Genomic DNA, 15,095 nt, shown 5'->3' on the forward strand with positions numbered 1-15,095 from the left:
TATAGTTCTTATAGTTTCGGAGAAAAGTGGCTGTGACATACGGACGGACAGACAGACGGACAGACGGACAGACAGACAGACAGACAGACATGACGAATCTATAAGGGTTCCGTTTTTTGCCATTTGGCTACGGAACCCTAAAAACCGGCCAAGTGCGAGTCGGACTCGCGTTCCAAGGGTTCCGAACGTTAAGTCCGACTCACGCTTGACTGTACATTTCTAATAGGTTTTCCTGTCATCTATAGGTAAAGAACTATTTTGTGTATTTTTCTCAAAATATTAGACCCACACACCGTGGGCAGTTCACACCACATATCGTAAAGTGTCATTTTATGGAACTTGCTAACTATGTAAACAAACCGCCATATTAATTTTGTCTCTAAATGTCAATTTACTAGTGACTTTTGTTTACATAGTTAGCAAGTTCCATAGAATGACACTTTAGTATAATATTAATATGTAAAAATAACACATTGACTTATCGGGTCAATGGCCAGAAAATGACCAAAATTACCTTGGTCTCTTTAATGGCGCGTAGCACACGTCCGACATCACTTATAGTAACAACTGGGGGCGTAGCCAAGATGACAATCGTTCATCGACAAACGCCAAACGTAAGTATAGAAAAACCCGGATAAGTGCGAGTCGGACTCGCCTACCGAGGGTTCCGTACTTTTTAGTATCTTATACCTTTAAACGAGTAATTCTTGTATATTATATATTTCGGGGATCTCAGAAACGGCTCTAATAATTTCGATGTGCGGTATTGGGGGCTTATCGGAGGCTAAAAATCGATCTCTGTGAAAACGCGCATTTTTGAGTTTTTAATATGTTTTCCGAGCAGAACTCGGTCTCCCAGATTTTTTGTTGTTATAGCGGCAACAGAAATACATCATCAGTGATTTTTTTTATTGTCTAGCTATCACGGTTCATGAGATACAGCCTGGCGACAGACGGACAGTGGAGTCTTAGTGATAGGGTCCTGTTTTTACCCTTTTCCCGTTTTTGTTGTATATGTCACCGTAAAATTGTAAACATTCGTCAGATTATAATCTCGCTAGTTAGATTATAAACTGACGGTAGGGAGATTATAATCTAACCTAACCTACGTTAGATTATAAACTAACGGGTTCACAATCTTACGGTGACATATATAAGCTTTGGTGCGAACTGTAATGCTTTGTAAATATATTGTAATAAATAATAAATAAATAATATAACTGTCAGTTGTCGCTGTCGCCATCACAGTCGCCACATATACTTACTTTACTCTTTGGTCGCCACCGAGTTGCCATGCCACTTCAGTTGGACAATTGTAGCCAGCTACTTGCATTGTACGCACACGCTATTTACGCTGTCATCTCGTGACAGTTTCACGAAATGGATAACTCAATCCGAAAAAACAATTTCCAAAAATCCACAAATCCTGTCCATTGAGCTGCGGAAACAATGCCGTCCCTTACGGGCCCGCCTCGACGGCGGCGACAGAATGATGGATCGCGACCACTTGTGTATTGTAGTGGGGACCCGGGAATTGAGATTTCGGGGACGACGGCAAATAGCTGTTTCTCACGATATTTGTTTTTATCGCAAAAATGGAATAGCTGCACTCGGATCGTATTATGTAATGTGTTTACTTCTTTCTAAATAGGTATGTACTTGTATGTGTCGAAGGGAACCAATGTTTGCATTGTCTAAGTTACCCCTGAAAAGTAGGTACCTACTAATTACAATACAGAGGTACCTACTGCTACCTACCCTACTATTTTATCACCTACCTACTTACTGTGTCTGAAGTCCTAAGGAAAAACAGCATAGGTACTATTATCTATTCTCAATTGTGCGAATTACGTAGGTAGGTATTCATCCTCATGCTTCCTTGAGCCAAAAACCTAATGTGGAAGTATTCGATGCGCTAATAACTTTGACTTAATAAGTATTCATACTTTTCGTGCTTCATTCAGTCTCCGACCTTGGATTTGTTACTACATACAATACCAATGCAGCAATTATTAGTTCAGTCGTCTTTGGACGCATTATAATGTTAAAGATGTATGCATGTGACAATTGGCCTTGTTTATCTACTGATTCATTTAAATCGTACGTGACTACAAAGATCGAATGAAATCGTCATCATCCTTCCTACTATAAGTTCCTTCTTACAGAACTAGGTATCTAGGTACTCTGTAAAAAGCCAACTCAGCAGTAAACCTATTACCTACTTAGTGACCGTTGTTTTCTAATACCTAATACATACATTTCTGTGGCCAGAAATAATATAATGTGATGTGACTTTGGTTAGAAAATAAAGCGTGTAGGTTTCTAGAGAGCTGACGAATTTTATAAATAACGTTGTATTTCGGAATTCCATGTCGAATTTCGTATTAATACGTACACGTGCACAGTAGGTTCTCCAAATCTGTCTGCGCCGTGATGGATCGGCAAGACCCGCATTATATTTTATTCCTACCTATATTGAAGATTGACATTTTCGTTACTTTTTTCCTGGCGAAATTGGGACGTTGATAAGTAGCTATTTTGCGAAAATTAGAAATGTTGAAAATAAAATAGATACCTACCCATTTTCTTTTACCCGCTTATTGCTGTCCTTGACGGTTATTTAGACAGTTAGAGGCGTTAGGGCTCACCAAGCTTTCGTTTAGAAATAGTAAGTACTACGTCATATCATCATCGTTTGAATTAAGTAATCTCACAATTAGCATGGCGATGGAGGCGAGGGCTAAAATATATCGTCACACATCCACATTTATCGTTCACATTCTCGAGCGAAGATGCCAGATTTTTATTCTCAGCTGCTGGTAGGTACAGTCAGCAGCAGAAGTTTCTAAGCGGACGAGGTCTTCAAAATTACCTTGACACGCTCTTATTCTCTCAACAATAAAGTCGCGTCAAGATCATTTTGAACACCTGACCCGCTTAGCAACTTCGGCTGCTGACTGTCCTTAATGTTCGTACTATATCCTGATGTTCTCGAGTAAATCTTAACAAGGTACTTATAATAAAAATTACCTAAACTAATCTGAACAGCAGCTCTACTCACGCATATTTTGTACGGGTAGGTTTATACAGGGTGGCCAAATAAGAGGTATACACTTTATTTTTGAAGTTTTATTCTATAAAACATAAAAAATATTAAGTATTCCTTGTTAAATATAATATGTAGGGTCAGCAATTAAACAATGAAAATAATGTCAGACAAATGTCCACCTCTAGCAGCATGGCAGATGCGAACCCTTTTCATCTCGTTTTTCATCACTTTTTCACACATTTCTGGCGTTATCTCAGCGACAGTGTTTCGAATATTTTGTTTTAATTGATGAAGGTTCGTTGGCCTATTAGCATAGACACGTCCCTTTAGATAGCCCCACAGAAAAAAGTCAGGAGCTGTTAAATCAGGCGATCTTGGGGGCCAGTCAATGTCACTGTTTCTCGAAATTAATCGACCGGGAAACGTTATTTTTAATGTTTCTATTGTTTTTAATGATTAAAACACGTTGTTCCGTCGTAAAACGCTCCATAATAAATTTGCCGTATCTACACAAACTAATTTTCATGCAATAACTGTCATATTTACCGCTAAAATAAAATGGCGGCAAAAAAAAGTTGTATACCTCTAAGTTGGCCACCCTGTATGTGGATTAAAATATATTATATAAAGGTCATGTAGAGGTACTCAAAAGGGTGCAGAGTATCCCCCATATGTTAATCTGACGCGTTCGAATAATCCAAAATGTGGCTCCCCTCTTGATGCCCTTCGGCCTGAAATGCCAGAAGTACAAACGCACCTGGAGAGTGATCTGCTAGCTAGATACAGTCGAGTTCATAAACATCTTTACAAGCCAACGTTCCCAAAATATATGTACCTCTATAAGACCTTATTGTCAGCGCCTTGGACAAGCGAAACTTCAACAAATTAAAACAAGAACTTAACAAGATACATTTATAATGTAACCTGTTCTCTTGCAAATTACATCAAAATATTGTATATTATTGGCCGTCAAGTTTGATCGTAGTTCCCGCACATTTTCCTGTTCCCACAGTTCCGCTTGTTTAGCTTACTTCGCTGTTTTATGAGACGCTAATCCATCAACACTGCGAGTCCTCTGACAAAAGTTGTACCAACAGTTTAGTGGTGTGACGGCACTGACGGCTCCGTTGTACCTGTTGTTTACTTATAATTGGACTTTTAAAGTCAGCTAAATCGTATCATAGAGAAATAAGTATGTTGTATGGAGTGAGCATGAGTTTACAATAGTGACTAATACAAGAAACTTTTACTAGGTACTAAACTAACCTAGGTAGGTTACCTACTAAGTACTTCTTTTAGAACAAACATGGAGTTATTTCAGATGGCTAGGGTACACACCTAGTAATAACAGAAACTTAATACATAATATGATTAATAGAGCTTTATCTTTTTTAAATAGCTAGTGATATAGGCGAGGGATTTGCCAATCGAAATTTTAATCAGAAAATATACTTTCAGAGTTATTAAGGTAAAACATCAAAACCCGCGCGATCGTCAAATCTTCCGTCGTATGTTTGTTTTACGGGCCCTCTTTTATTCCAAAGGATTGAAGCCAAGAGGTCAAATACGCAAGTGAAAATTTTACTTATCGGTATTACATTGGAAATTTATTGACTTGTGCTTACATACAAGTAAAACCAATGTACCTAATGCGAAAGCAAGTTATTCGAGGAAGAAATACATAAAACGCACAACTTGGCCAATTAAAACTGTCCGCTGGTCCTTGGCTGGTCCACTCAACACAAGAAGGTCTTCCAGTTATCTACAGGAATAAGGGTAGATACCAAATTTAATGTAAATATTTTATTGTATGAAGGCTGGTAAGAGACTGAAAATTATGATATTTTATATTTGTTTTGGAAAAACGGTGATCCACGTTGACTTCTATATGTAGGTATTTATGCTATCGTGCGTCGAGCCCGGCCACGAGATATTCGGTGTAGGTACACGTTTATTTGCGCGAAACGTGGAACCTGCACGGCTTGGCGAAAGTACAGGTCTTATTTAGGTTAGGTATTATATTTGACATTTTTTCACGTGTAAAATTCTCATTATTTTTATTCCGATACGAATATAAGATAGTTATGTTTTTTATTATTTACCTACTCAAATGCTTGCTTTCTCATTCTTAAATTTTAAGTGAAGCGTGACTTCAAAGACAGAAGTGGATGCAGTTACTCCGAACTCCGAATGACTACAAGTTCGCAACTGAGTAAATAAGATATTCACTGTTGTCAGAATGTATATATATTCGCGTTTCTATTGTTGTAGTTTCTACATGAGATTTCCAAAGTCATGCAAATTCGAATTCTCACTCAGATGTAAATCATATTTTGGCGCAATACATTTCAAAAATGTTTAAACTGATGTTACTTCCGGTTGCAATGAGCGGCGGGGCAAACAAATAGTCACACTTTGTGTACCAAATAAGTGTACTGTACTTTCCTGCTGCCATCCCCACAGGCCTCTAATGGCACGTGACAGCGCTGATGGATCGGACTACCCCTCGCCCACTACCCCCCTACATCGGGGAAGGCCAGAATGAGCGGATTTTTTTGTTGCTGACTTAAGTTCACATTAGTTTTGGGAATGGCAGTGGTAAGTATAAATAAGAGGAAGCCTAAAAGTTGCACCTATACTCAACAGAAAGACTAAGAGCAAATCGCCATGCCATGCGTTGTACCTACGGACACGTGATGCGAAAGGTAGGTATGAATGTGGAGGGATGTAACTAAGAGTACAGGAAAACCAAGGAAAAGGTGGATGGATAGTGTGAGAGATAGTACGTATGAAAAGAAAGCAGGCTTAGGTACACTCAGGTGTCTTATTAACAATAATTGAACATGTGAATCATAAAGTAACTGACCACTAACGGCGTAACGGCTCATCTGGCAATCCCTTCAGGTTCTATGTTAGTCTGACCAATATAAAATACTAGCTGTGCCCGCGGCTCCGCCCGCGTGGAATTCGGTCTGTGTCAGTAAGCTAATTCATCCCTAATTTCTCTTTCTCTCCCCTGGAGGCGGAACTTGAAGTAAAGTTGACAGATGGATACGATTAGCGGACTGAAGTCCAGATAAAATATTTTACAATTAGGTAGGTACTTACCACTAAACAAAACTACACTCCAAAACCAATAGTTTTTTTCGCCCTTATTCCAATATTAGACGTGATTTAAACGACACAGAGTTATAGTAGGTGTATAACGGACCCCTGCGTGGGCGGGCGCGATGTGTAGCCAACGCGCCCAATGAGGTGAAGGGGTGATTTCCCCAAGAGTCGGGTCCGAGTCCGGACGGCCGCTGGCGAGGTTGCGGAAGAGTACTTCGGCGTTCCTGGGACCTCGCCTTATAGCAGCGAGGCGGCAACAGAGGGGTTTTAGTGGGTAAACCTGGGGTCTCATTAGCTCACAACAGGGAGTCCCACATAACCATCCCGGCCCGTCCCCGCGCCGGGTGGTATGCTTAAAGCATTTCCCCTCTTAAAAAAAAAAAAAAAAGGTGTATAACGGACAATACAGTACTACTTTTGTATTTTTACGTTCTTGAGTGTACCTATCCAAAACATGTCCATAGCAAATATCATCCAATTCTGTCCTCCAGTCAAATCATTCTGAGCATGAAAAATTAAGATTTATACACATAGAAATCCATACTTCCTAACAAACTTTCGAATTTAGGTCTAATATTATATTAGTTAGAAGTAAGATTACAGGAAAGGAGAATATTATAAATATCAAAAACTTGAGGCCGAGTATTTACACTTTATTTACAGTTATGTTTATGTATGCACAACTAAATATCTACATATATGTATGTACCGGGGATTACTTTTAACAGTGTAAAAAAATGTTTAATTATAAATTGGCCTAAGTCGTAGTCGCTTGGTAGGGTGCCCAGAATGCCATCTTTATTAAAGTAGGGCTTAACCCTTAAAATCGTATTAAAAACGCGAGCGCAGCGAGCGCGAATTTTTTTGGATAGAAAAAAAATTGAGAGATGGGAGTAATGTTGTCAGGGACACAGCCGCAATGGTTTACGTGAAACGTTGGTGTGGATATCTAATGCGAAAGCCAAAGGCCAAGCTCCATGTAGGGCCGAAGGCCCGAAGCGTCCAGGCTGTCAGTACTTAAGCACAGAACAATAGTATCAGTGTCTAAATGCGAAGGCCGAAGGCCGAGCTCCGCGTAGGGCCAAAGGCCCGAAGCGTCCAGGATGTAAGTGTTTAAGTCGTAGTAGTAGTCGCTCGATAGGGTGCCCAGAATGCCACCTTTATCAAATTAGGCTTAACCTTTAAAATCGTATTAAAAACGCGAGCGTAGCGAGCGCGAATTTTTTTTGATAGAAAAAAAATTAGAGAGGCTATGTCAGGGACATAGCCGCAGTGGTTTACGTGAAATTTTGGTGTGGATATCTAATGCGAAAGCCGAAGGCCGAGCTCCGCGTAGGGCCAAAGGCCCGAAGCGTCCAGGATATCAGTGCTTAAGACGTAGTAGTAGTCGCTCGGTAGGGTGCCCAGAATGCCATCTTTATCAGATTAGGCCTAACCTTTAAAATTGTATTAAAAACGCGAGCGTAGCGAGCGCGAATTTTTTTTGATAGAAAAAAAATTAGAGAGGCTATGTCAGGGACATAGTCGCAGTGGTTTACGTGAAATTTTGGTGTGGATATCTAATGCGAAAGCCGAAGGCCGAGCTCCATGTAGGGCCGAAGGCCCGAAGCGTCCAGGATGTCAGTGCTTAATCACAGAACAATGGTATCAGTGTCTAAATGCGAAAGCCGAAGGCCGAGCTCCGCTTAGAGCCGAAGGCCCGAAGTGTCCGTCGTAGTAGTAGTCGCTCGGTAGGGTGCCCAGAATGCCACCTTTATCAAAGTAGGCTTAACCTTAAAAGTTAAAAACGCGAGCGTAGCGAGCGCGAATTTTTTGAGAGAGGCTATGTCAGGGACACCGCCGCAATGGTTGAATTTTGGTGTGGATATCTAATGCGAAAGCCGAAGGCCAAGCTCCGCGTAGGGCCGAAGGCCCGAAGCGTCCTGGATGTCAGTGCTTAATCACAGAACAATAGTATAACTGTCTAAGTGCGAAGGCCGAAGGCCGAGCTCCGCGTAGGGAGGAAGGCCCGAAGCGTCCCGGCTGTCAGTGCTTAAACACAGAACAATAGTATTAATGTAGGTTAATGTTTGTGCTGGGCTCTCCAGTACCCGCTGATGCACCGCAGTACTTACCGTCGAGTGCGTCTGTCGTGCGAATCCGCTGAGCGGTCAACCGTTCTTCGCACTGCGTGAACGTCTCCGATTCTTCCTCAGATTCCTGAGACCGTGCTACCTTGTAACCTCAATACGTTGCGAGAATTTCGCGAAAAATTCGTTTTTTTCGGATAGGTATGGTAACGCGTTTAAAATGCAAGTCCCAAATTGTTCGACATTTACAATTACTTAATACCTATTTAAAAACTTTCGCGTTTCGAACACATATTAACTCACATTTATAGACGGGCCTATCTCGAAATTTATTTTATTACCTTTATTTACCGACGTTTCGACACAGGTTTCACTGGTCATGGTCGCGGCTAACTGATGTCCCAACAAAATGTCAAAACAGAGATTTGTGCAACTACCCGACGAAAAGTGTATGAAAAAGTTTGGGGTAGACATCATATTTTCAAACCACCCACTTCACATAATGTTAATTATTGTCAATAAACCCGCGATAGACCCGTCTATAAATGTGATTTAATATGTATTTGCAAAGACGTTTGACATTGACTAAGAAAAATGTTGTTTTTTTTACAAAGTACATTCACAAAAAAAAAGTGTGCACCACTTTCTTAAGTTAGCGCCATAAGATTCAGGTGCAAACATAACTTAATTGAGTGTAGTGGCCACCCCCCCTTTTAGGGGTTGAATTTTTCTAGCCTAAAATAGGGCCAGAGAGTTTCTTGACAGATTAGTAAAGTTTGCATCAAAATCCGTTCAGCCGTTTTCACGTGATGCGCGGTCAAATAAACAGACAAACAGATAAACAGATAAACAGATAAACAGACAAACAGACAAAAATTCTAAAAACTGTTGGAACGTGTTCTGTTATCGATTCTAAGTATCCCCAACCAACTTTTTTTCGAATATCTTCCATGTACAGACTTTCGACCCTCTTCAGCTTTATTATATGTATAGATATAAAACAATATAGATTTGACTTCAGAGAGACAATGGGCGGGCGAATCTAACTAAGCTAATTAGGAGTTTGATGTCCATAACCACGAACTATAATTAATAGCAGTCCTTGGCAATAGTTCCTTATTTGTAACTGGAGTTCATGTGTCACGACTAAATAAATATATCAGAAGGCCATTCTATGCATGACTAACCTTTTATCTGTGAAGCATGCTATGCCAAATTGATAATGACAAAAGCATAGGAAACCGACGTTGGTAATTATAGGTACCTATACCTACTTGTTACTATATTTATAGTTCGTTTTTTTAGCATTAGAAATAAGGTAAACAATCTTTTAAAAATAAGTTACGCCAAATATGTAACAATTATGAATCTAATACGATCATTTATATTCTTCTGCTTTCATAAGTAATAGTTTTTGATTTTTAAAAAGCGTTTTTCAATTAAAAGACATGTCAAGATCGCTTACCTTCTTGCAAGTTCTTTCTAATGCAAAAAAAACGAACTATAGAAATTATTACCAAAGTCCGTAAAAAGTTAGCTTGGTCCGACTCTCCTTTCTTATTTTTATGAACGACCTATAGCACAGTATAATAAAGAGTACTAGCGTACCTATAGACAGCAGCGATGTTGCGGATGCCGATTTTTTGACATCCGCGGACGCGGATGCAGGTACCTACATAAAAAATGTCAAATATTACACTTTAGTAATTTTTATTTCAAAAAACCGGCCAAGTGCGAGTCTGACTCGCGTTCCAAGGGTTCCGTACATTAAGTCCCACTCACGCTTGACTGCTCATTTCTAATAGATTTTTTTGGCTAATGACTATATAGATTACCTAGCAGTCTAGCACTTACGCCGATGCTCCTGCGATGCGACGTTCCTGTATACCACCGACCTGTTCCACATCCGCATCCGCATTAAACTCCGCATCGATTTTATGCGGATGCAGATGCGGATGTTGAAAATAATGCGGAAATTCCGCGGTTGCGGATGCGGATATTCGCAACATCCCTGATAGACAGTACCTACCTACGTAAGTATACTTGCTTCGAGCTGATAACGCTGTTTTTGACGCGTTACCTATGTCGGCAGATTTACCTATTGTTTTCTCGTAAATGGGTGATCATAACCATGCAGGGAATTGATTAGGTACCCCCTTTTGAAATTGTAAATTAATAGAAAGTGCAGATAAAGATTTTTTTATTAAAATTGGTAGATTTATTAATATAGTTACTTAAATTAATTCTTCCCATGTATTTGTTTTCATAACTCTCATATTCTGAACTAACTTTTTGTCAGCAGTTTGTTTGTGTGGGGGATTTTTAGGACAATACCTACACACATTTCTGTAATTAAGTACCTAATCTAATTCCTACTCGTTAGGTATACCTAACTACTTCTCCACACAGCAGCTCAATATCATAAAATAAAGTAATAAGACGATCTTACAAGTTACAAACCTCAATAAATTGCGTTTGGTGATAGTGATAACCTTCTAATATAAGTTAACTGAATGATTGATCCGTCAACAGTTCCGGGTGCGCTCAAGTACCTATAGGTAGGCTCGTACCGTCAGGTCCTGTTGCTATCTACGCTGAGAAAGACGTTTTGAAAGGTTAGTAGGTACCTAAAGCTTACAATGCATCCGTTTTGTAGTTATTCGAATTTATTAATCTCCTGACAAAAGACTTGTTTTACTCAGCATCGGGTACTTATAGGTGCTAAACAGTATAACCTATCTTATCTAACATTTATTAAGTTACTTAAGTCTTAAGTAATTTACCGACGTTTCGACACAGGTTTCACTGGTCGTGGTCGCGGCTACACGATGGGCCAACGCCGGCCACTCCAAGGGACGCAATTATGCGTTAGACTGAGCAAGTGATATTGCTATCTCATTCTACCGCATGACTGCGTCCCTTGGAGTGGCCGGCGTTGGCCCATCGAGTAGAGGAGCCATAACACCTCCACGACGGCCACGACCAGTGAAACAGATTCAGTGCGAATAAAGGATGACTCACGCTAGACCGGGTTGTACCCGGGCCTAGCCGTCCGACATGTCATTTTCTATGACGGCTGATTGGTGATCACGTGGTGCTTTCCGTAGACAACGCAGCGCCCCCGGCGCAGCCCCGGTCTGGTCTAGCGTGAGTCATCTTTGAGACGTTACCTACGTAAAAAGTTGTAGGTGACGTGGCATACCTACTATATATACTAGTATGCCAGCAATATACTTAGTCTAGCAAATAGCCAACCCCAATTAATTAAACGCCACCAGCCGTAAAAATATATTACCCACATATAAGTAAGTATACAGGGTGCTCCCTGTAACAGGAGCAATAAATTAAACTAAAGGCAGTACTCCTCAAACTGACCAACATTTGTTCAGCAACTTTTAAAAATTATGAATCCTTTAGACTTCCTCTTTTTCATACAAAATAAATATTGCCTCCAATGTACGCTGACATCAGTGTGTTTGACGTTGCTTGTCACGCTTTAAACATAACAAAATTTGCAATACATTGCGTCTTAGAATAAACTTAAAAGTGTAATAAAAATCAAAAGTTGCTGAACAAATGTTGGTCAGTTTGAGGACTACAGCCTACAGTATAATTTATTGCTCCTGTTACAGGAAGCACCCTGTATATTTAAAACCGTAGGTAATGCGCAATTGCCACTTTAGACAAAAACAGTAGGTATCTTTTTGTTCGTAGGTAAATCGAATGTGGGAAGGGCCCATTTTTCAACTTTTCAAACATTGCGTTTTGTTTTAGTTCTTATAAATTTGCCAAAGTCGTTCTTTCAATGGCCAATTCACAACGATTTACTCGTCAGCCTATCGATTTAGACGTCAATCGATCGATTTGTTTGCCGACTCGTTATCTAGGACATAGCTGTCGCAACAGCCAATTTTCATAATGGAGGTATGAATGTTGTTAGTGATTGTAATGATAGGCTAGGCCTATTGTAAACGAGTTAAATATTACTTAACAGGCACAGAGTCCTTGATATTGCATTGTTTTAAATTGCTACTTAATAGAAGGTACCTACCTACAGCTGTAAAGATTAAATAGGTAATTAAGAAGTACGTAAATATGAATGTATATACATAGGTAAGTATATTTAATATGTTTTTAGGAACAAAATTCCAAAGAAACTAATAATTTTATTAAATAAATTTCTAAAACTAAATTAAAACTAAGACTCCTAAATATATCTAAAATTAAACAAGCAATATAAAAACTACTCAAAGAGGCAGCCCCCGGCGCAAAGGTGCCCATCACACTCGCTGCGTTACCGCGTTGAATTGCGATGGACAGCCTTTGCACCAGGAAAAACTCGGAGCGCGGATCTAGGCCCCTTTCTCGCAGGCGGCGACCTGCTTCCCTAAGGAAGCTTTTTGCCTCTGCGCACCAACAACCGGACGTCTCTACGGCTACTGGGACGAACAGGTAGGTAATTTGTGCTGAGTACCGAGTACTTTTGACGCTTATGGAGGGCCGCCACCTCAGCGGCTGCGCCCGCCGTCTGGTGGTGCGACAAAGGCGTGAGTGGGGCAAAGGTGCTTACACACGTAGCGTTCCATGATAAACACTTGCCTTTTCCCATTGCACCAGTGTCAAGCCGTCGGGCCTTTTGCCATCCGACCGGCAGAGGCCTCGCGGTTCTAGCGTGGAGGGGATGTTTGCCGACCTGCGGATGATATCCTTCAGGGCATGGTGTCGTGGGAACCTACCGGCGTAGCGGCAACAGCTCAATGCGTGATGACCATTACTCTCCACCATAGAGCCGTAGATGTACAAATGAGGTTGACATACATCGCAGCCTAGACGAAGAGCAACGGCCACCCGCAGTGAGTCATTGTCGGGCAGGGTGCCAAGACTTGGAGATGGGAGAGCGTGTAGTGTAACCAAGCGCCACTTTCAGGCCGAAGCTGCGTTTAGTCTGGCCCTATCTGTACCATCAGCGTTTGATACCAGGGTGTCGAGGATCTGCTTGACGCCCACGACGTCCCTGCAGCAACGTTGTAGGACTTGTAGGAACATGGCATTTGATGAAGCGGAACTGCTGATGATGATCAGAACAGAACTTTTCAACGACGTATAGTACACGTTTTGTGATTCTGAATTTCGATTTTGACTTGGACTGGGCCCGCCTCGGCCGGACTCGGACCCGTACTCGGACTCGGACCCGGATCCGGACACGGACCCGGACCTTGATCCGGAAAACCACTATGATACCTAAACTAAACAAACCACTATGATTACCATAAAATGTATACATATTACCAAATAAAGTATAAGCGCCGTTAAGTGGATCCAGGCTAGTAGTTAGAGAAGTCGGTTTTTTTCTATTAAAGATTATTTATTATAATGGCACTTAAGTAACCTTTGTTTACTTAGAAAATTGACATATTACAATTATTGACAATTCCAATGCGCCTACTGATAATTGTTAATCCAAACAAATTAGTAGGTAATAACCAATTACTATTCTAATTAGTAATAGGACTTCCGATCTTCCTACTAACAAATTGTTGCACATAAACGACTCGGTCAACTGCCGGCCACAGCCACTCAGTAACGGTCTGCCGCCTCGATTGCCCGTTCTTAATTTAAAATTTAAACGTCGGCAAGAAACGACCGCGTTTGTTTTAATCGGCCTAACGTGGAAGATGAGTTTTTCTTTTTCAATTAAAATTACCTAGTGAGTTTGTGATTTGTGTTCTTATAATATAATTAGGAAAATGTTTCGTTTAACGGTGAGTTTGTTTATGTTTTTTTATTGACAATCAAATTCATAATAATGAAAGAATAATTTGAATTCATAAAATAACTAAATATTTATTTACTTATACAGCGTTATATTTTATAGAATTATTATATTTTTAATATACAGTATGAGAAGGTTAACTTTTGACATGCGATATTCTCCACCAGTTAACCCTTACTACTTATAACGTAGGTAGTTAGGTACACTTGTACAGTCATCAAAATAAGATGTGCCGAATATAACTACAAATTTCGATGTACAGGGTAGTTTGCCCTGTTGTTTCAGACCTACCTTAAAATACTTACCTAAAAAGTGAGATATGTCCATTTGTATTAAACACCATGTATATATGCATGCTGTTTAATAATAATTTTTCTACTCGTCGACTGCAATGCTTGAATTAAGACTTCGTATACCAAAGTGAAATCGCATACTTTTTCCACTATGGGAACTATAATATTCATTTCGATACAGTTTAGTCAACTATAATATTAATTTCGATACAGTTTAGTCAACTATAATGAAATTGACCAATCGAAAGCGCGGAGCAAGTACCAGGGCCTCATGAGTTACGAGAAGGTGTCGTTGACCAACCGGCCGGGGGCGCGGGGCGCGGGGGCTGGGTCGCGGACGAGTATGAAGGTATCGCGGCTGCTCGCGCATCTTAGCTGTATACTTTTGGTTTTTTTACCTACATATAGTATAATTCTTCTACTAGTTTTAAGTATTTTTTTTTGTTGACTCGTAGAAAAAGTATTGTATACAATAGTGATATAATCAAGCTTTTCAATCTCGTACCTTACTTAGGCAACTCAGCAAGCTTCGTTGCCTAAACACGGTACTCGACTGAAAAGGTCTCCATTATATCACGATTGTATAAAATACTACTTATTAACGCACGGATTCTTCAATAGGTAAGTACCTACTGAAGGTCTAGGTCTCTTTCAAGCATTAAAGGTACACATAAATATAAATCACGTAATCAAATAAAAAAAACTTAATTAGAGCTGTGGGTTCATAAAACTTATAGAGTCAAAACAAATTAGTAATCCATACATACCCATGTGACGGATCATGGTGAAAACTGATTTCT

At 40.1% G+C, this 15,095-nt stretch overlaps 1 protein-coding gene and 1 long non-coding RNA gene across 2 annotated transcripts in view; both read left to right on the forward strand.

Annotated features, from left to right (window-relative positions):
- Positions 1-15,095, forward strand: part of LOC134658862 (uncharacterized) — a 98,735-nt gene that overhangs the window by 18,784 nt on the left and 64,856 nt on the right. The window lies entirely within an intron of this gene.
- The window catches only part of LOC134658524 (uncharacterized), a 31,711-nt gene continuing 30,453 nt past the window's right edge, over positions 13,838-15,095 (forward strand). Inside the window, exon 1 of the mRNA XM_063514214.1 lies at positions 13,838-13,991. Coding sequence (XP_063370284.1) covers positions 13,977-13,991 — 15 coding nt within the window. The 5' untranslated portion in view covers positions 13,838-13,976. The remainder of the gene's footprint in view (positions 13,992-15,095) is intronic.

The sequence above is a fragment of the Cydia amplana genome, chromosome 2 (assembly GCF_948474715.1).
Source record: "Cydia amplana chromosome 2, ilCydAmpl1.1, whole genome shotgun sequence".
In the NCBI taxonomy this organism is placed as follows: domain Eukaryota; kingdom Metazoa; phylum Arthropoda; class Insecta; order Lepidoptera; family Tortricidae; genus Cydia; species Cydia amplana.